Raw genomic sequence first — 22,712 nt, 5'->3', positions numbered from 1 at the left:
AACCCTGCAACTCTAAAACAGCAATTTGTTTCTTTTTGTAGTTTCAGGGTTTTGTGTGGGTTTGTTTTAAATTTATTATTCTTGCTTATTAAATCAATTACAATTTTTAAATTCAACAAACTAACATAGTCATTCGAAGGTGTGATGATGATTCAGGAAGAAAGGTGGCATTCAACAATCAATCAACTTCAGAAAATACATTATCAGACAAATTCAAAGAGAAGGAGATGATGTTTTTACCACTAAAAGGACTGTTTCTGCTTTGTTTCAATGTCTAAGGACAATAACAAAGCCATTCAAAACACCTCTATGTGCCTTATGAATCAGACCAAGTACCATTATGTCTCAATTATTTTGAAAGCAATTCAAGTTTGTTAAGAGAGAAATACAACAAAGGGTGTGAATATGATCTGTAAGTGACCTACAAGTGAAGAATGACAGACACTTATATATTGGCAATACCTGAATATGTAATACTTTTTTTTTTATGGTATGTTGGTCCTAAACCAGAGAAAGACAAAAGTGGGGGAGAAGAGGGAGGAAATAAAAATAGAATAGAGCCTACAAACAGTCAATATCTTTAAGACAATCCTGGCTTGTGCTGAAGTTATAATCAGAAAATTTTGAATACAAGTCAATTGTCAACAAAACAGAACTCAGTAGCTTTGACTCCTCAGGAACAATGATAGGAAATTATGAAGGCATGGATTTGGGGATCAGAGTACAACAGATCCAGGTGATTACAAATCAGATACTGAGAATATTAAGAAACGGCTTTAGAGGCAGCTAAAGTGGAAAGTCTCCCCACTGACCCAACTTCTTGTATTCAGAACAATTTACATTATTCCCTTTCCCTTTCATCCTTCCCACCTTAGTCATAAAACTAAATTGAGGATCCAAAAACTATTGGATTCTATTAATTTAAACATGAAAGTACTAACAGTACCCTTGAAATCCCTACCTTCAGCAGGAGACACATGTGAACTAGGAATGTTGGTGTGGTTGAGGTTTTCAGTTCTTCCCAAATGGGAATGAAATGCATCCACAGCTGAACTCCCAAAGTTCTGCTTACATAGGCTTTTATTTGCTTTATCTGTAAGAGACCCCTCTGCAATTTCTTCCCTGGCACTAGAGAAGACATTCAGAGCAATTCTTCTGTTAGCTTTAATATTCATAACCTTTCTACGTGGGGTAGAAAGTGCAGGAGCTGAAGCTTTGGGTGATCCACTTCTTTCACCTCCTGACTCCAGGAAAGGCACCACAGCAGAAGCACCCCCAGCTCCTTCTCTGCCATTCAAGCTCCTACTCTGGAATGGCAATGGTGTGGAAGCATCTCTTTTCTCGAGACCTTTGCAATCCCACTCTGGCGATGTCTCAAGTTTGGCGCTATCATTCAGTAGTTTTTTTTTCTCTTCAGTGGATTTAACATCTGTATGACTCCGTAAGGCACCATTCGATTTTCTGGTATTATCAGTATCTATATTTTCTTCAAACATTTGATTCTCACACTCTTCAATGGAAAATCCCAAATCAAAATTAACAGAAAATAGTTCTTGAGAACAGTCATAAAGATCATCGTTATTCAGAGACTGCTCACTCACACTAACATCACCTAGCATTTCCATGGCTGTGGTTTTACTGCTTCTCAGCTGCTCCTCACAGGTTGTATCAGTGTTCCTGCAGCACACCTTGGAAGAAAACCACTTAGAGCCCTGCTCTGCAACTGGCCCAATAGCACTCTCACCTGAATCTGACCTCACTAAATGCTTATTGCTTGTAGAAAAACTTCTATTATTTGTGTCATAAAGGTGTTCATCTTCAAATAAATGTATACTCTTCTCTTCATCCACTACCACTTTTTGCTTGTCAAGTTCAATATCTTCTTTTTGAGCAAAATACTGATTCTCTTGAATTTCAGTGAATTCTTCGTTGTCAAATAGACTATGAAAGCTGTCATTCCAGTGAAGTTCCTCTTTGGCTTTAACAACAGTGGTCTCAGAAGATGACACAGTTTTTGAAAAACAGGTACTTAAAGAGCCACACAATTCACTGGTGACCCTCTCTTCAGAATTTTCAAGGTGCAGCAGTGTATAATTAGCTTCTGAGGGTGCAGGGAAGCCTTTGGACTGCAGTCTTGCTGAATAACTATCAGAAATAGCTTTTTGAAACGGACGTATTATTTCTTCATTTCTCACCACATTTTCAAAATCATAAACTTTATTCAAAGAGGGAGGAGATTGTGATAAAAGCCTTTTCACATTGGAACATGCTTGTTTTAACCAAGAAGGCTCCTCAAGTGGTCTCACAAGTGCAAATGAATCCACATAGGATTCTGGAAGATAAAATAAGTCAGAGGACACAGGTGATTTCTCAGCTGTGAAGCTACTGTAACTCAGATCTGTGTGGTTTGTCTCCAGGGACCTACAAGCTTTATCTACAGTTTTGTTTTCATTCATTGCTGCACTTTCATCAATTACAGTACTGTCACTGTTGTCACATAGGTCAATAAATCCATTTAAGTCAAATGTCACCTCTAGTTCCTTATCCTCTTGACTGCCCTGGTCAGCATTTTCAACCACAGCAAGCCTTCCTGCTGAGTAAGAAGCGGAAGTATTAGTATCTGTAGTTAACACAGGCACTTCCAGATTAGATCTGGAAGTTCCTTTTGGAGTCTTTGGCTTTGTTATTTTAAATGTGGTGAAGAATTCACTCTCATTATCATCTGTATCAGGTAAAAATGGTTTTACTTTTGATCTGTGTGCCACCTCTTTTCTAGATGAGCATGCCTTCTGATCAGATGTGGAGCTGGTCACGAAGGGATGATTTTTATTCCTTTGAACATTAACATCTTCAATATGTAAGTGAGGCTGAATCTCCAATTCATAGTGGCAATCTCCCTGGTGACAAACACAGTATAATATTTACTATAAACAGATACAGGCTTACAAGGAGTCATCATAAGGATATTGAAAACAAGTGACAAAGGTTTTCTTACTCCTACAGGTTATTAGAAAGGAGGGAGGAAAAAAAATAAAAATTGTGTTTTGTTTTTTATTTAAAGTCACAACTTGCAAATACAACATTTGCTGGCAGTAACTGCAAATCCATGCTTGGGTTGTCAAGCCTAAATATGTTTTAGAAAGACTGAAGGACACCATGTGTAAATAAAGATGGCTTTTAACAGAGCACCAACACACAATATTCAGTACTGGACGACTGTGCCGTGCACAGACCTAAGATGCAGTTCTCGGAACATTAACAGCAAGCAACTTCACTAATGAAATGTGCAAGGTACTGTGTCCTCAGAGAGGCTTTACCAGCTGTACTTCTGGGAGGACTAGCAAATAGAGGAAGGTGCTTTGAGCAGAAGAAACCCTTATTCAAGCACAAATAAGCCTGGAGTTCTCCATTCTCTTTCTACTATCATGTCTAATTTGGCCATTGCCATTGATGGCCCATTAAGAACTTCTCACTTACATACTCTGAACTTATTTTTCTTCCCCATGCATGCTTATTAATCTTCTGTTCAACACTGACCTAGGCAACTAGCTTTTTTCAAAATACACTTGAAAAAAGCACAATAGACTTTGACATCATTCCCAGTTAGGTATCCATACAAGGACTGTCTGGATTGAAAAGATATTTATTTACTTATTGTCCTTCTCTCTTTTAAATTAAGATCTCAGAATGAAGGCATGCAGTAGATAAAGCATACCATCCAGTATTAACAGTGTTTTTTCACTCTCAATAATAATAACAGTTAAACAAATTGCTATTTAAATTTGATCACTAACTTCATACATGCCACCAAAAGGATGTTTTGGGGTCAAGGATACAGCTGTTTCCAAGTCCCGTTTACAGCAATGCCACTTGTGTCTCGGTGACAATGTGTGCAGTCTGTGTGTGATCAGCACCAGAGTTGTCCAGCAGGGGAAGGAAGTTCAGCTGCTAGAGACTCATCTTTAAAGGGCTCTCAAACACCTACTCCGTATGTCACTACAGAAGATGCTACTCACCTGCTACATACTTAGTGCCTATGCTTAGGCTATCCATTTATAAACGCATCCAAAGTAACTAAAAGTAAAGATTTTTAAAAGAGATCTCCAAGGAGATCCTCACAGTATACCAGCTGACTTATAAGAAGTCTGAAAACCAAAATAGCAAAGAAAACAATGCTATAAGAGCTTAAAGGATGAGTTCCATACATGTGGTTTCTAAATAGTTTCCCTCATGCTCAGTCAAAATACAGCATCAAGATAGGAAGGCTTTGGAGGAAATCAAAGAGGAGTAACCAATAATAACCAACACAACTTGGTCTAATTAACTTCACAAATGTAATCTGAGGAGATTACACATTTGGTTGACAGGATAACGGCATTAATAATGATATGTAAGTAAGGACTGAATGTTGTGCAACATTTCAATTAAAGCATGCAAGCACTGTAAGAACACTATATATATTAAATGGATTAAAGACTGATTAGCTGTCAAACCACTAAACCTTATAAAAAGAGAGTAGGTGATGTTCTTGCCCACCCAATACTTTTAAGAGATGCACTGCAGATTATTCATGGCCCTAAATTGTTCTGCATTTTTTTAAGTAACCCAACATAAAGCAACACAAAACTCATCAAACATGAAGGAAAAGAAGAGGGCTTTGAGTACATAAAAGGACAATTCAAATCACAACTGAACCAGAGGCAAAGCAGATAAGAGCAAATCTTATGCTGGGCCTCCCAACATAAAAAGGACATGGACCTGTTGCAGCAAGTCCTGAGGGGGCCATGAAGATGGCTGGAGCACCTTTCCTATGGAGACAGGCTAAGAGAGCTGGGGTTGTTCAGCCTGGAGAAGAGAGGGCCCTGGGGAGAACTTAGAGCAGCTTCCAGTGCCTAAAGGGGATAAGAAGAAAGATGGAGAGCAGCTTCTGACAAGGACATGCAGGGATAGGACAAGGGGGAATGGCTTTAAACTGACAGAGGGGAGATTTACATTAGATATCAGGAACAAGACAGATTTCTTTAGAGACCAGCAAGAAAAAAAAACATTGAGGTGCTCTCATGCAGACCATCCTCCAGCTTTCTGACAAGCCTTCAGAAAGTCCCTGCCAAAACCTTTAAAGAAACTTAGAGAGAGCAAAACAGGAAATTTTTTTCATGGATAAATAAATGAGTACAACACAGAAAACAGGAGGAACGAGGAGTTCTTCCACTGAAGAATTTCATTAGGCCACTGTATATACCCACGATTACGTTCTAACTTGACAGGGGAAAAGGAAAACAAAAGTCTAGTAGAGCTGCTGTGTGTCAGGACAACAGTCCAGAAGACAAATTTAGCATCTAGGACGAACTCCAGTAACCTGATTTCAAGCTTACATGGAGTTACATAACTGTTCTAGTTCAACTTAGTCATTCAACATACTTTCTCCCAAACAAAATACTTTCTCCCAGTGAGCTTAGTTAATACTGATAGAGTGAAAGGTCAGAATTATAATTATCACATTTTAGCCTGAATGTTACAAATTGCAGAATCTTACATTTCCTGATCAGCTCTTCTATAGCCTAGCAAGCTCCAGTGTGTACCAGCTACTCAGCAACTAGGTCATGCAAGAATAGAAAAACAGGCATCTCTTATGGTACTAAATCAATGACCTTGCTTAGAATTACTGTTCAGCTTAAAAAGCAATAGGGTTTTTTAGTATCAAAAAATAAAAATGAAAAAGTAAACAAGATATTAAAATTTTTATTTTGAATATATTAATATACATATAAATGCGCACATACAGAAGCATATTCTGTTTTCAAGCATTTTAAATTAAGGCAACTACCAAAATTAAAATTAACCTCTCTCCTCATAAGCTGCTTTGCATGTACATTTTCTAATGAGATTCAGATGTCTGCCAAAACCCTGGTGATTTTGCTATTTAGAAATGAAAAGCTAAGTCTATAAACACATACAATATAGATTTTTAACAATTAGAATTTCTTTACTTGAAAGCTTGATTGAAATGGAGGTAAAACTGCTGAGCCTCAAATATTCACAGCCATGACCATTCTCCCCTACTCCCCACAAATGCTTTTTTAATGTTTACAAATATGTCCTAGGCTATAACCATTGCTTTTAATATACTGGATACATTAACACATACTTGCTAAGGAAGCTAAGCTGCACTTCAACTGCATTGGAAGACTTCTGGAGGATAGAGAAATCGAAGTGTGCAGTCCTCCTCCAGCTCCTCTCACTCCTACAAAGAGAGCTTCTGCCTTTGGAGGAATCTTGCTCACTTGCCTACAAACTGGGTTGTAGGCACTAAAGTACTGTGTTCCTCTGTGAAGTGGTTTAACATCAAAGTGTGTACTACAAAGTATTTATCAGTGCCCAGTAGTAAGACTGAAGCACAAGAATGCAAGATGACAAACACAGCTGCTGGACACAGGCTGCTTTAACCCAGCATGTTTCATGAGACCAAAAATTGAGAAAAGCATAGAAATAAAGAAAAGACAGAACTCTCCTTCCCCAAAACACATCCCTGTGCCCACCTAGGCCACTTCATGTGAACTTACACTGGCTAGACATCTCATCTACACCAATAACTGTAAGAGCAATGGATGAGCTTTCACTATACACAAGATACGGGCATACAACATATTGTGGATCTCATACAATGCTTTCTGTTTTATTTTATATTCCTTTCTTACTGACTTCTGAAATTCTAATCAATTTTTTGAGCAACAGTGATCACTAATGTTTGCACAGAAGTACCTACAACAACTTTTTCCTGGCTAAGGCAGCTTTCTCCTTCCTTCAACTTTGAACTTACTGGGACAGAATTTAATTCACCAGCTTTTTAGATCTTGCTCACAGGCTATTTCTTTAGAAAATTTTGTCATTCTTTATGACCATCTTTTACTATCAAAATAATTTTCCATTCCTGTAAAAATTACTACTTCCCCAAACCACTTACAAACAGGTTAAACATTTTGATGCTTATGTGATTTCACTGCTTACCTACCAGCCATCTGAGTACAGGTCACTGTTTATACCTTTCAGGAATGGGTTAATGAATAGAATAATCCATCCATCCTATTCCATGATGGCTTAGTTTCCAGAAGATACTCTAGGGGAAGGACGACTGTCAAAAACCTTTTTTGGAAGTTCAAGTGCATTCTATTAGATGACATTTCAAAATGTGTGGAGCTGATTCACAAAAGAAGTTTAAGGGCCACAGAAACCACAATTTCCATCTACAAAAGCAGTAATATTTCTCTTCCTAACACATCACATTATTGATGTATCTACTAATTATATTGCTTTTTTGCTTTCAGGCAGTTTGCCTGGAATGAATCACAAACACTCTCATGCAGCCACCCAACACCTTTCTTCAACCCCCAAGTCAGTGTCTGATACCTTGTACTCCTGACACCCAGGCTGATCTATGCAGCTGACAACTCTTGAAGAACCACCATCTGCTCCTGCCTAGCAGCAACTGGCTACTATTCCTCTATCTGCTTGTTCTTACCCTGCTGATGCTCTAAAATTTGAGAGAGTGTCTGACTATAGCAAACAGCTACACAACAAAAACACTCGAAAGATCCCTGAAGATTTATTAGCAAAACATGGGCTATGTACCCCAGTAATTACAAGAATGGCAGTCATTAAAGAGGCTAGGATGTTATAATGTAAGGAGTGCTTGTTCAAGAACATCTGAAGTGTCAGAAAATAAATTAATCTATGGTTTAGTAACTGCTTATTTTACAAAAATTCCTGGATAGAAGTGATAGCTAGTGAGTACTAGAGGTGTCTGACCTGGTAACTGCAGATTATTCCGTTATTTGACATTACAGATAGGTGAAAGCTGACATTTCCTATTTGACTTCCTTAGCTTTGGATGTCCCCATGCTAAGGGTTATAAAAATGTACAGAAGGAGGAGGGAACCCACCACATTACAGAGAGATATAGAGCAAGAACCTGGGTACCACTATGTAATTTCCATGAAAATACGAATAGCAAAACATCCCTGAATCCCAGTGACTATTTCTTAAACTTACTGCATTTCCATGCCAATACTAAAAATACAAGCAGTAACAGCTAGATCCAAGCAGATAGCAGGACTGCTGCACCTAAAAGCAGTTTTTCAACTACAGTAACAGTTCAGTGTTCTAAATAAACATGATTGCCACCAATGCATTATTATTATAATATTAAAAACAATTTTAAAATACTATCCCTCTCTCAAAACATAAAGACATATGGTGTAGAGTAGCTCCTGCAAGAGTTCCAAGACTATAAAATGCTGGCTTATACATGGTACCCTTATTGTAAAAGCTTGCCAAATCAGTCTTCTGTAAAAGCTTAAAAGAACAACCAGCCCATTATTCTCATCCATAAATATGTTGATGCTTTGTGAAAAGCAGCATACAACTATTTTACATCCAGAAAACTAAATGCAAAATACCTGTACACAGGCAGACACCCCTAAGCAAATCAAATAACAATAGAGCAAACCCAAGAGAAGTCAACAGTAGCACAAATTGATATGTACTCTGGCTGACTGCAAGGAGGGAGGTGGGGAGTGGACACCTTAGCAATAAAACCCCACAAAGGCAGGCAGCTGTATACGAGGGTGTTAGATACACCACACCACAGAATCCACACCAAGTTTCTCTTGTCCATAGATTTAAGTTGGCAACCCTATATCACATACTTAATATTTCCTGTGGTTTCCATAAAATGTAATATTATGCCATGTTTCTCAGAAAACTGAGATCACTCAGCCTGGGAGGAAGGAGTATTTCTGGCTGGTGTGACTGAACCCTGTGGCACTAGGGCCATTGGAGGCTTTCATGAGGTGCTGTACAGGAACACTGAGTCACCATTAAACACAGCAGCTACTCAACACAGCTAAGCCCTTCCAGGTGCCACACAATCGGCTCAATGCCCTTGTCCCTTGCACATGGCTGACACCCCAAAATACTTTGCCTAATTACTCTTACTTCTCTGTTCCCGCTGTGAGTACAAAACCCTGCAGGATCATTAAAAACAGAAAGCATCTGCAATTAAAGGTCTGAACAATCTAACACAGGTCTCAATTAGCGTTCGAACTCAAAGCACTTGTCAACAAGATCAGAAGATCAATACAGCACAAAGAAACTATTTTAATTGGAAAGCTGAGACTTCTGGTCTTTCAGGTTCTCCCTGACAGCCTTGCCATCTAAGAAGAAACATCTTTCATGCTTCGAAGCATGTTCCTGTTGGGTTTTGCTGGAATAAAGAACAAGCTAGGCCACCTCTGCACCACTTTCTTTTGAGAATCCCAAGAGAGAGTATTTGCTTTGATTATCTGCTCTCAGATGTTTAAGCCAGATTCAGTGTCCCAGAGTCCAAGCCAGTAGTTCCACAGATAAATTAGTCCACCTGTCATAAACACCTTACCTAAATGCTATTTCCTGGCTTAAATTACCCCTGAAAAAATGCACTTGCCTTTAATATTTCATTTTACTTATCCTCAGAAGCCTGCACAAATGTCATTTCAATAACAACAACTACTTTGCCCTGACCTTGTTTACAAGCAGTCTGATTTAATTTTCAAAAATGCCTAAAAGCTATTGAATTATTTTGCATAAGGACAACTTGATTTGTTACCATGTTACACAGAAAATCCCTCCTCATAGCTAGTACAAAATCCAACCCCATCTGCCCAATTCTTGTTGCTGTAGCAATAAAGCCACACAGGCATTAAAGGCTTTTCTGTCATGGATGTGCTTATCACAGGGTTCATGTTTGGGATTTTTTGTACTTTTTTATTTTCTTTTGATTGTGCCAATTTCCTAAAATTATTAAGAAAATATAAATACAATATGTATATAAAAAATATGAGCATTTTCACTTTATCTATTTAAAAATATCTAAGCCTTTAAAATTACCTTTTATCTATTATGCAAAACACAACTGCATAGGACGCTGCTTAGTGTCACTAAATGAGTACAAGGAAAGGGAAGCTGCACATCAGTGAATTCCTGAGCCTGCTTTTGTAATAGAAAACACCCACAAGGAAAACACAAATACCTCCTGAGTTGGCTCGTATAAAGTTATTATGAATATCTAAATAAGATTCTTCCCAAGAAATAATTAGTTTCATCAGAAACTTCCAGATCATTTGCTTATTCCTAGTAAAACAATGATTTGCCTAATTTTATATTTTTATCCCTCACTAAGAAAATAACCAACAGAACTGTGGTTTGAGGTTCAATATCTTATTTATTTAAAGAAATAGCTTGAATTTTCTTAAATCCCTCTGCTGTTAAGAACTATAAATTAACATTGGACAGATTAGCATGGTATATTTGGCAATAGAACACTTCTAGCAGGAACCTGGATGCACAGCGCATTTATGCAAATCGCTGGATTCACTGCTAAACCAACTACTCCTTGCACCCACTTATTTTCATACATGAATGACATTTTAGGAAGTTTTTAGAGGCTTAATTTCTGCTAAAGGTAAATTTTTCAGAGGCTACAGTAATATCCCCTTACGCTATCCTACTGTTTAATGACGATGCTTTCTACAATTTCAAACCACATCTAAACGCTACGGTAAAGCAAAGCTTCTGAAAGTTTACACTTCCTATAGAATTCAATTTCTATAGAAAAAAATCTTCACCAAGAATGCCTAGGTCAAAGTAGTCTGTAAAAAAATCAAACCTGAATGAGGAAGACCCTAATCTGTGTATAGGCAGTACATGTAACTCTGCTGGGGCAACATTAATCCAGCACAGCAGAAGCACACTAAGCTAGGTCAGAGGCAGAAGCAGCCTTCTCCCTGGTCTGCCTGTGCTTTGAGCAAGAGCAATGGGTCAGTGGGGTCTCACTGGGAAATGGAGCAGGACACTAAACAGAGTTAAATTAAAATCCAGCAGGAAAACATGACTTGAAACCTCATGGTTTTCACAGTCTTAAGCTGAACTACTCATGAAAAGAAAAGTGGCAAAAAGCCTGGGGAGCCAGTGTTATATAGCCCTGCACTTGCAAATACAGGCAGATACGGATGTGAACGTGTTGGATTGAAACCAGAGTCGTCCATAAAGATACTCGGAGGGCTGGAGCACATCTCCTACAGAGAGAGGCTGAGAGAGCTGAGGTTGCTCAGCATGGAGATGAGAAGGCTCCAGGGAGACCTTAGAGCAGTCTTCCAGTACATAAAGGGGCCAATGAGAAAGCTGGAGAGGGACTTTCACAAGGGCATGTAGAATTATGACAAGGGGGAATGGATTTAAACTGGAAGAAGAGAGATTTAGATTAGGTATATGGAAGAAATCCTTTCTGTGAGGGTGGTGAAGCACTGGCACAGGTTGCCCAGAGAAGCTGTGGCTGCCCCATCCCTGGCAGTGTTCAAAGCCAGGTTGGAGAGGGCTTTGAGCACCCTGGTCCAGTGGAAGGTGTCTCTGACCATGGCAGAGGGGTTGGAACTGGATGATCTCTTAGATCCCTTTGAATCCAAACTATTCTGTGATTCCATGATCTTTCTGTCAGGGGAATTTCACCCTTACAGCTACTAACACGTATACACAGCATCAGACTCAGGAACAGAGTTGAGACATACCCACCTAAATAAACATTACATATGTGTGTAAAAGTCAAAATGTTATGTACAAAACTCCAAGTTCCTTTAATTTTGCTCTACTTTTGCATTTTTAATCAATATTTTCTTCTAAGAACAAGCACTCTATAGTATGAAAAAGAATCAGCGTAGTAGCTACTGTTAAAGTAAACCATCCATGCCTCCCCATAGGTGTGACTATGGGCAATGGAGCATAATGAGGTTTTGGCAAAGCTTGCTTCATTTTAGAAAGATCCTGACAAACAATTTTATATGCATTAGTGTTGGGAATACTATATCACAGGGAAAATTAAATGTGTGAAATCAGAATGCTACATGAATGTGTAATGTCTTTGAAATTTAAGTTTAAAGTACAAACTTCAAATCAAACTAGTAAGAACACATTCCAGTTTTCATGAGAATATCCCCAAAACATGCAGAACCCATAAGGATCAAGAATTCAAGACTGGCTTTCATGAAGATGTAACCTGCTTTGTGGCAAGAGAAGTGCAGTTTACCTTGACTTTAGCAAAGTTTCTGGCACAGTCTCATAGCTACACTTGTGAGATGTGGTTAAATAAGTCAACAACTGGCTGGACCTCTGTGATTAAAATGGTCTGAGGACTGGTATGAAGTCCAGCCAGTGGCTGGTTGCTAGGAGCGCTTCACAAAGGTTTTGAGTGCTTAACGTTTTTATTACTGATAGTGATTATAGTACAGAGTGCACCTCCAGTAAGTTTGCAGATGATACCAGGTGAGGGGAAGCATGGTTGAGGGCAGGGCTGTGGTCCAGAGGGTCCTCAGCAGGAAGACAGAAGCCTCACAACAGAAAAATGAGACAGCAGTGTGCCCTTGTGGCAACAAAGATGAGCACACTCAGGCTCCATCAGCAATACAGCTGCCAGCAGGACAAGGGAAGGGATTATTCTCCTCTCTTCATCATCTCTGAGACCATACCTGGAGAGCTTAGTCTAGGTTTGGGCTCTCAGTACAGTGTTCAATGCCAGGTTGGACAGAGCCTTGAGCAACACGGTATAGGGTGAGTCCCTGCTCATGGCTGGGAGTTAGAACTAGATGACCTTAAGGTCCTTTCTAACCCTAACTACTCTATGATTCTACAAAATATCTTAGACTGGATCAAGTCCAGCAGAAGCAGCCAAAATTGCCACAAGGCTGGAGCACGAGGATGTCCAAGGAAGACAACGGAACTCTGTTCAGTCATAAGAGAAGATCTTACTACCTAGCTTCATCTCGTTTAAAAGCAGAGTGAAGGCAGAGCCAGACTTCCCAGAGGTATGCTGAGTTAATGCACACAACACAAAACAAGAGAAATTTCCATTAGATATTAGGAGAAATTTTTCTGCCATGTGGGTGATCAAATGCTGAACCAGGGGTCCAGAGAAGTGGTGGGATTCCAGCTCTGGAGATCCCAAAGACTTGACTTGTCAAGGCCCCAGCTGCCTGACCTACACAGGTCATGGACTGGATCATAGCTCTCAGGTCCAAACTGAACTGCTCTGTGGTAATAGTGATGGCCTTCAAATAACCATTGACTAACAGAAATGTTTTAGAACAGATTTTTTTAGAAAAGAAGATATTTTATAATGAAAGTTTCTATGGTCTGATTCAGTCTATAATTATACTCATTTTTCTCTGTATGACTTTTCTGATTCACCAGAATTGAAGCTGTAAGAAGACTGAATTAAGAGATGACTGGTGGTTACAGGAAACCAAAACTACCTCCCCACACTCACATATGCTCTCCCATTAGCAGTATGGAAGATTATTCTCTGCAAATTGCAGGGCAACAAATTTTTGCTGGTGTAATCTGTATGATGAGTTAGGACTGCCACTGCACAGCAACTGCTCCAAGGTAATTACACTGTAAAAATAACATACATCATTCACTTTCGTTCCCTTTGGTGCATTTCAGTGGGAACATATCTTGCCTTGGGAAGACTGCCTGTGCATTTCCAAGAAGTCAAGGATGACTTAAGAAAATATTAATAACATTTGCAAACAAAAAATCCCCCGTCCATGCTGACAAAATAGATGAAGACATGTTGCATCTTTGTTTTTTGTGAAACGATTATGGTGAAACTTTGATGTCTTTGCACCTTGACAATTTTTATTTAGATAAGAAAGAAGCCAACAACTGAAGATTAAAAAGTGGGTGTCAGTGCTGATTACAGCTTCTATCTTGTCAACCATGTCAGATTACTGCTAGTGCTGTTTTTTCCTGGAAGGATTCAACAGGCTGGAGTGATGTGTCATGTTGCAACCTCTCTTACTCAGTGGAGTCATTACAAGGTGACTGTGGTATGCCAGTGACATCCCAATTATAATTTCTCTAACAGATGAAAAAGTTCAGCATCTCCACCTATGACTAGTTAAGACCGACCAGAGAAAGCTGGCAGGAAATCAATCCAGATAATGTCTGAAACTCTGAGCTGGGAGGCAGTGGAACAAAAATAACAGGCAGTCCCAGTCTTTCGACTGTGAAAGCATTACCTACAATATATCACAATTAAATTGATGTTTAGCTGTTACATTAGAAATAGTGAAAGGCAACTGCTTATCACTTGTTATCAATTAATAGGTGTACCCCTTCTTTTCTGACACAGATCTTCCAGCAGTTTGCACTGCTGTTTGAATGCTCTCTGCAGCACTGCAGCAGGCTATAAGCAGGACTGCCGTGCAGTACTCAGGATGAGACCTCGTGCGCTACTGTGGCACATCAGCAGGAATTCTGAGCAAATTGCTACACAGAGAACACAGCACCAACACATCCTGCTTGTGCTTGCTGGCCATTACTGAAGCTAAGCAAAACGTAAGGTGATGACCACAGTGTGAAAAGCCATAGTCTTGGGCCTCCCCATAGTTTTGGGATGGAACAACCTCTCTATTCACTGCACAGCAGAGAGAAGAGGTAGGTGAGCTGAGCTGAGCTGTCTCACTCCCATGAGGGACAGTAAGTAGACCTACCTCTGTAAAAGTTCTGTAAATGCTTCCTTGTGAAAGTAAGCATTTGATATTCTGCTTTGCTTATAATTAATGGCACTTACTTCGGCAGAGTTTGGGGGAGAAGACTGAAGACTTGCTTGGTGACTAACATATTTGGTCTGTAAATTATTTTAAGGTGATGGATGTTGGTTTAGCATCTATAACCCTGAAGGTGCTTGGGAACCTGAACAGACTTCTGATATTAATGCAGTTTCACAAAAGGAACTTAAGTCACAAATACTTCAAGTGCCTGATTTGGTGGTGGGGAGGGGAAGTCCTCAATTAGAAGAGCAATTCTATATTTTGTAATGATTGCTTTACCTCTTGACTTCTCAGTTCTCCATAGCTGAACTGTCCCCAAAGTCCTTGCTCTGGCAGTATGTTCTTGACCCTAGCTTGGGAACACAGACTCTCAAAGAAGTCAAGAATGCCACTGTTCTGTGATGAAGCAGAGAAGCTTATCTTAGCTCTGAAAGTTTTATTTACAACCTTCCATTAATACACTTCCCTAGTGAGAAGTACAACTACAATGTCGCTATTCTCTTCCTTGATTAGTCTTGTTATTCAGGAAACTGGCAGCTTAGCAACAGCTCCTGATGACCTAAAAAAATTCTACACACTAAAAAGCAGTATTTGTGGCACACAGAAGAGACAAACTGGAGGAAGAAAAGAGCGTGGTGAACAACTAAAGTCTTCAGGCACTGTCAACAGATCCAATCTCTACACACATTTTCTTGCCTGTATCTTTCACTACAAAGGCATATCTGCTATCTGTAACTGTTAGTAAACAAAATTCTCATCTCCCACATGGTTTTCATCCATGTTTGTTTGACTGCTCTCCTCATCCTTTAATTCTTAGAAGCACTTAGGTTTTTAACTAAAGCTTTCAAAGAAAACAAACCAAAAAGCATCAAACCACAACTACGTTCAAACATACAATACATTCCTGAAATATTTTTATGGAGTGCATTTGATGTACATACAGGATACAAAATTATTTCCAATTCCTATTACACTCTAGAATAGTTTTAATAGCCTTGGTGACTTCACTCCTTGACATATGTAGTTTTTTTATTTAATGTCCTTTGTTAAAAATTGATACTTGGATCCATTAAAGAAGGGATGATGTGGGGTTTTTACTGTTTTGAAATAACTTCTGCGGAAAAAATTAGGAATAACAGAATACCACTGGGAGATATTTCAAGCCAAAATTAAATACACATTATTCACTTCACAATTACTAACTTAGTCCCACACAAATACTTCCCCACTTTTTGTTTCAGTTGACTAGACAGAACTAGAGCATTCATTTCTTAAATATTCTAATTATGCATTAAAGACTCATGCATGTTTACAGCCAGCCAAATGTAAAACCCTTACCTGTTCATGTCTCATCAGTTCTATCATTTCCATAACACTGATAAAATGGTAACAACGATCCGAATGATCAACCACACATGTAGGAAAAGGACGACTCTGCCAAATTCTCCATTCAGATAAGGAAAGTTCACGCGTAGCCTCCTCTTTGGGCTTCTGCAGTTTGAAATTAAGATGGGTTAGGAGATTTTAATAGGAAACTTTTTCACAAAACCATTTCCACCTCTCTGAATCAGAAAAGAGCTTGTAAAGCTTGAGGTTTTCTTTCAGTAACTCTTCTACACTTCAGTAAACAAGGGAATGAAAAAGTGTTGATACAATACCATCACAAATACAGCATCCTGCATGAAATTCATAAAAAAAGGAACAAAAGTTTAATGGATACTGAAAGACTTCTTAATGTATTTTTTTTTTAATTTACAGATCTAACCTCAAAACCCCATTTCAAACATTTAATCCTAAATTCTTAACCTCAAAAATTTACATATAATTCTGAAAATTACATTTTAATATAGACCTCCTTCAGCTTCAGGGTTAATTCTGTTACTTAGAGTATCCTTTAGGCTTCATGTCAAAGGAAACCTCACATTTCAGTTAAAACTCACTGGTATTTCTTCCAGGCTTTCTAAGGTTTCAAACTGAACTTGAGGTAAGACTGGTTCCTTTATTCCATCACTTTCCTTAATCCTGTAAAGTCTGTCCCATATTTCATATTCCTCAGACGACAGAGACCAGTTCTCATGACAATGCATTTGCTTTTGGCCTATGCGGGGAAAAATAACAAAAGAAAAATGTTACCTGCTTTAAGAAAAAGAGTACATAGAATAAAAAGAACTTTGTATGACACCAGTCAAAAGAAAAAAAAATACCTTTTCTGTGCAACAAGCAAAACCAGATACAGATAATCTGACGTCAGAAACAAGTATCAACACAGTGTTGCATGTTTTATGTGTTCTAATTTGGATAAATTTATCTATTAAATGATTGTTTTGGGGGCAGGCATCATATAAGCAAAGATCTAGACAGACAGATTTAAATAGATATGTCGAATACATAGGCACTGAAGACAGTGCAGCAAACAGGTAAAACACATGGCTCGAATTTCTAAACATGTGTTTATACAGGAAAGCAACATTAATTTGTTGTGGCAAAAACATTTGTTAGTCATTAGGGCAGAAACAAAAAGAGTACCAAAATTCCCCAGGAGCAGGGAAAGAAAAAAACAAATCTCACGAGTTTTATTTAGACTCATATGTGCAAGTGGGAGTATAGGTAAAACCAAGATAAGTGATCATATGGAAGCTGCAGACAAGGGTCTGAGCAAGTACATTCCAACAATGATGAGGAAATGAAGTAATTTTTGGCAGTCTCACAACAAGCCTTGATACCACCACTATCCAGAAAATGACAAACCCCTCAAAACAGCCATCAGTGTGAATAGCAAAGGACTGTCCAAAGAATCAGTGTTAAGAGCAACTAAGAATGTGACTGCATTCAGCCCAGATGTATGAAGCTTGGAGTAAAATAATGAAATTAATTTTAAGTCACTCTGCTGCCAGGATTTGGGATCAATCTGAAGCCAACACCCAATTCTGAATTAATGTCACGTAAAAGGAATTGGCCCGTACCTCTCAACCCTCTCAAGTTACAGTTGCCAGAGACTGTGTATCCACAGGATAGCATGACAATGTTTATTAGAGACTCAGAAACAGAACCCTGAGAGTTCAGAGTACTAGGTTTAAGTCCTGCTCAGAAAAAGACTTTCACTGCTGGAAAAAACTAACCAACACTGAAGTTCTATTAAGGCCATCATTAAATAAACAACAATAAAACCAAACACTAAAAAAACCAAACAAACCCAGAAGATCAATATTGCTACTAGGATGATTTTGACTCAAGTCTAGGAGATAGTACACTCCTTTATAGCTAACACACTGTTCAAGGACCTGGTAGAGGAAAAAAGAGACATGAAGAAAATGAAAATTAAGAATGCTTATCAGAAAATAGCCTTTCCTATTGTTTGTAAGGACAGTTAAGTATAAGGTCTGCTCCAGCAGTTAATATTCAGCACCCACACACCAAGACAGAGTATGTCAATCTTGGATTAGCCTGGATATCTGGACAGTATCACCTGGACAAGGTAGAAAATAAAGGCCAAAAAAAAGTCCACAGTTGTAAACAAAAACTAACACCCTTGACCAGTTCAAAGCGACTTCTGCTGCTTCACTTATCTTAAGAGAAGAGATTCAGAGCAGCCCTGCGGAGAAGGACTTGGGGGTGTTGGTTGATGAGAAAATGAACATGAGCAGGCTTCAGTGTGTGCTCACAGCCCAGAAAGCCAACCGTACCCTGGGCTGCATCAAAAGGAGCGTGACCAGCAGGTCAAAGGAGGTGATCTTCCCCCTTACTCTGCTCTTGTGAGACCTCACCTGGAGTACTGTGTGCAGTTCTGGTGTCCTCAACATAAGAAAGGACATGGAACTGCTGGAACAAGTCCAGAGAAGGGCCACGAGGATGATCAGGGGACTGGGGCACCTCCTGTATGAAGATAGGCTGAGAAAGTTGGGGCTGTTCAGCGTGGAGAAGAGAAGGCTGCGTGGAGACCTCATAGCAGCCTTCCAGTATCTGAAGGGGGGCTATAGGGATGCTGGGGAGGGACTCTTCATTAGGGACTGTAGTGAAAGGGCAAGGGATAACGGGTTAAAACTTAAACAGGGGGAGTTTAGATTGGATATAAGGAGGAAATTCTTTCCTGTTAGGGTGGTGAGGCACTGGAATAGGCTGCTCAGGAGGCTGTGAATGCTCCATCCCTGGCAGTGTTCAAGACCAGGTTGGACGAGGCCTTGGGTGATATGATTTAGTGTGAGGTGTCCCTGCCCATGGCAGGGGGGATGGAACTAGATGATCTTAAGGACCTTTCCAACCCTAACTATTCTATGATTCTATGATCTTCACAACCAAGAAGCAAAAAGATGGCCTACCAAGGAACCAGCAATGTATTTTCAAACAGCAAGTTTTTAGGTAGTTAAAAACAGAGAGTAGAGGAAAAACTTTTGAGACAAACAGATCTGATTTGGGTTCTGTCTTACTCTTAAGGACAGATGGTAATCCAGACAGTGTATCAAAACTTTCCCAACTGCTGCCATCCAGACATGTTCAAGGAAACACCAAGAACAACAGATAGCTTCAGTTCTGTGTTACAGCACTAGAGGACAAGAACTTTTGACGACAACAACGGGATCCTGCGATAGCCACAGTGCAACACTATACAGGCATGAATACCTCCAGCAGCTGGCAAAATTCAGTAACAGGTTATTTCTCAAAAGCTCTGGGCTTTCTGCTTCTTTTTCTGAGCCAAGCAAGTATTTCTGGCTGTCAAGAAAAAAAGACAGTACATGAAGAAAGCACAACAGATCTCCCTGAGGGGAATGGAAAGAAATCCCCCTGGCTGGTGAAGCAGACAAGCAATGTGGTCAAGCAGGTTAATGCCTAAATTACAGGTTGCTCAACTTTTCCCTTCACTAGAAACAGTAATTTCTTGCAGAGCAGAGAAAGATATCTGGCTAAAGTAAGAAAAGCAGGGACTGAACTCTACTTTAAAACTCTCTTTCAGTCACATAACCTAGTTGCTGTTACACAGGGAGGGAAACTAAAGCAGAGCTCACACTGAAGGAAAATGATGTTTAAGCAAACTGTTCTGCAAGTTCTCACTTACACATTTTAACTTTTTTAACCCTCGCCATTGTTGCTCTACTCAAATGAGGAAACACATTATAAGGTCTGACAGGACTGAGGTTGTACATCAAGTGAAACCTAACAAAAAAGAAGAGACCGGGACCAGAGACAGGCAGAGAACTTACAATAATGCTAAAAATGATTATCCAGACTTCCAGCACTTTCACCTTTTCAGTTATATTGTGGGATTTTTGTTCTCATTTTATAAAGAAAAGATGAGCATAAAAACCATGTCCTGTCTCCAAAGATACTTGTCCAGAGATCTTTCCTCCAGTGAGTACAAGCCATTTTAAGTATTAAGTATTCTCTCAAGTGCTTTTTGATTTTACTGCACTTACCAAATATGCTTCATTTTAGCAAGCTCTTTAGAAAAACACAGAGAAAAGAATCTCAGTTTAGAAGAAACAATTACTGCCAAGTAATGGGATTTTTGTTTTTGTTGCTGTACTCTTTACAGAAAAGCTCCTACAAGTGAAGAACACACTGGGTTAGTGATGGGGCAAGCCAAGAATAATGTGTCCTTCTGGTACTGACAAACAGATACAATTTATGAAAGGGGCTTTGATTGAAGATCAGCTGAACAAGTGAAATGTAAGACAGCATAAATAAAAACCATATACAGCTTATTCAGTACCACTACTTCAATTTTCTAATGTGGAAAAGGGCACTGAAATAAGGAGAGAAGAAAATGCAGAAAAAAAAAAAAAAAAAAAAAATAGAGAGCTTTCTCTTTTTTTTTTTTTGAGATTTATCTCAAATATCATTAAAACCAGAAACAGACCCTTCATACACTAATGAAGGAGACTTCAACATGAGGCTGGCGCTTAATGATTTACACTCACATAACACGTTTGCAAGATGGGCAGTTGATAGTGTTCACCTTTGGCAGCTGATAGATCTCCACACACAATACGCACTTCTGCTGTGGCAGCTGCCTGCCTCTTTCACACAAAAAGAACCTGGTAATCACAGGCTTGGAAATGCTCAGCAGGAAACATGCTCAGCATATGATTTTCTTTATGTTCTTACTGCCTCTCATTTCTGTTTTCTAGGACAGGCTTATTTTAATTCCATGTTTTCCTTTGTTTGTTTTCTTGCAAGTTGTGTCTGTTTATTCCACCACTAGTTTTCCTCACTGTCCTCCATCTGGGTTATGCAAAAAACCCAGATAAACATGAAGACACCAGAGGCATATCAGAGACAGCATGGGCAGGATCACCATCACAACCATGCCACAGCTGTGTCTCCATACATGCATACCTGTGAAGAGCTTGGGCTGAGGATGGCATGGACAGATTGACTTATCAACACTAATTCTTCCCCATTACATTTCTACCCTGCAAAATGGGAGATAGCATGAACCATTTTGGAGGCCAAACGGGAAGTGGATTTTTTTCCTGCATGATTTTGTAGCTTGCTTCCCCTTTTTATGTTGTGATCAGAAGCATTTAAAAACCAGGAACTCTAAAGTCTAACTACTCAGATACCAAAATACAAATTTTCCCAAGGTTTTCAGGAGTTTCAAGAGGTTGCCATTGGTCTTTACAGAAAACACTTAACCAAAGAGATCTGGCATGTGGACTTCTAAGCATTTAAAAAACTTAGCTCTTTCCTCCTATCTTTTAATTTTGTTCCATTTACTGAGCATTTCAGTGCCATGCAACTGCATCAGCAAAAGAACCATTTCTCTTTTTAGATTAATTTTCCTCCAAGGATGTGTGCAATTCATAAATATCCTACCCTCGATTTCTCCTTTTCCTCCCCCTAAAATCTTTTAATTTTCAAACATTTCTGCTTTGTTGTGATTTACAAAGGCATAAGACATACTTTTCGTGCATTAAACAAACCCAAACATTAAGCATAACTGTTAAAGCTCAAAACCAGGTTTGGTATATAATTATCACAAAATATTTAAGTGACAATGATACCACCTGGCATAGATACAGCAAAAGTCTTCAGAAGACATCATTTACACTTGCCTCTTCTGTTTTTAGCTAGTTTCTGACCTTCAGTCATTGACTCCATGAGAAGCTCAATAAAGACGAAACACGTCTGATTTGAAGTACAGATATTTAAGGACTGAACTGTGATTTTAGGACATTAAAGGATGAGGAACTGAAGCAGCAGCCAGCACACTATCACAGCTGAAAGGCTACAGCTGACAAAACCAACATTTTTGCTAGAGAACCAAAACTCGCATAAGCACACAGGTTTGATATAATGACATAAGATAGCAGCTTACGCAGTACTTAGGAAAGCGTCATAATCCTCTTACCAGTGACACAGGAAAAGAGAGCAGATTTATGCTGGAGGGAACTAGATCTTCTCTCTTTGGAAAACATTCTTGAACTGCTTGGTTCGTATTTTTCAGCAGTAATAAACATTTTATGCATCTTTGGATTTATGCCTTCTGGAATCATACGTGGGCTATGCTGGTAGAAACGAAGCATTTTGTTCCCTGAAATAGCTTTGTCGATGCTCCTTTTGTTTGACTGGCTTTGATTGTAAGTCTGTAAAAGAGAAGACAAATAATATGCTGTGTGACTGTTTTTCCACATGCCTTAAGCAAAAGTAAAAGAACACCTGAGTGTCTGTGGGGCACCTCATTACTTTATGTTCCCCCATCAAGATGGTTTTTGGTTTTGATTTTGTTCAGGTTTTTTGTTGTTTTTCGTAGAATCATAGAATAGTTAGGGTTGGAAAGGACCTTAAGATCATCTAGTTCCAACTCCCCTGCCATGGGCAGGGACACCTCACGCTAAACCACATCACCCAAGGCCTCGTCCAACCTGGCCTTGAACACTGCCAGGGATGGAGCATTCACAAGCTCCCTGGGCAAACCATTCCAGTGCCTCACTACCCTAACAGGAAAGAATTTCCTCCTTATATCCAATCTAAACTTCCCCTGTTTAAGTTTTAACCCATTACCCCTTGTCCTGCCACTACAGTCCCTAAAGAAGAGTCCCTCTCCAGCATTCCTATAGGCCCCCTTCAGATACT

The 22,712-nt window shown here is 39.2% G+C and overlaps 1 protein-coding gene across 3 annotated transcripts in view; it reads right to left on the bottom strand.

Annotated features, from left to right (window-relative positions):
• Window positions 1–22,712, bottom strand: part of FANCM (FA complementation group M) — a 74,585-nt gene that overhangs the window by 13,378 nt on the left and 38,495 nt on the right. For all 3 annotated transcript variants that reach the window (XM_061462440.1, XM_061462439.1, XM_061462441.1), the window contains exons 11-14: window positions 21,988–22,222; window positions 16,583–16,740; window positions 15,981–16,133; window positions 962–2,897 (exon numbers count right to left, since the gene is read on the bottom strand). In XM_061462440.1, coding sequence (XP_061318424.1) covers window positions 962–2,897; window positions 15,981–16,133; window positions 16,583–16,740; window positions 21,988–22,222 — 2,482 coding nt within the window. The remainder of the gene's footprint in view (window positions 1–961; window positions 2,898–15,980; window positions 16,134–16,582; window positions 16,741–21,987; window positions 22,223–22,712) is intronic.

Source organism: Pezoporus flaviventris, unplaced genomic scaffold (assembly GCF_033815535.1).
Source record: "Pezoporus flaviventris isolate CSIRO_AGI_PZ_B2104156 unplaced genomic scaffold, CSIRO_AGI_Pfla_v1 ptg000035l, whole genome shotgun sequence".
Lineage (NCBI taxonomy): Eukaryota > Metazoa > Chordata > Aves > Psittaciformes > Psittacidae > Pezoporus > Pezoporus flaviventris.
This window is presented reverse-complemented; position numbering and strand designations above follow the sequence as displayed.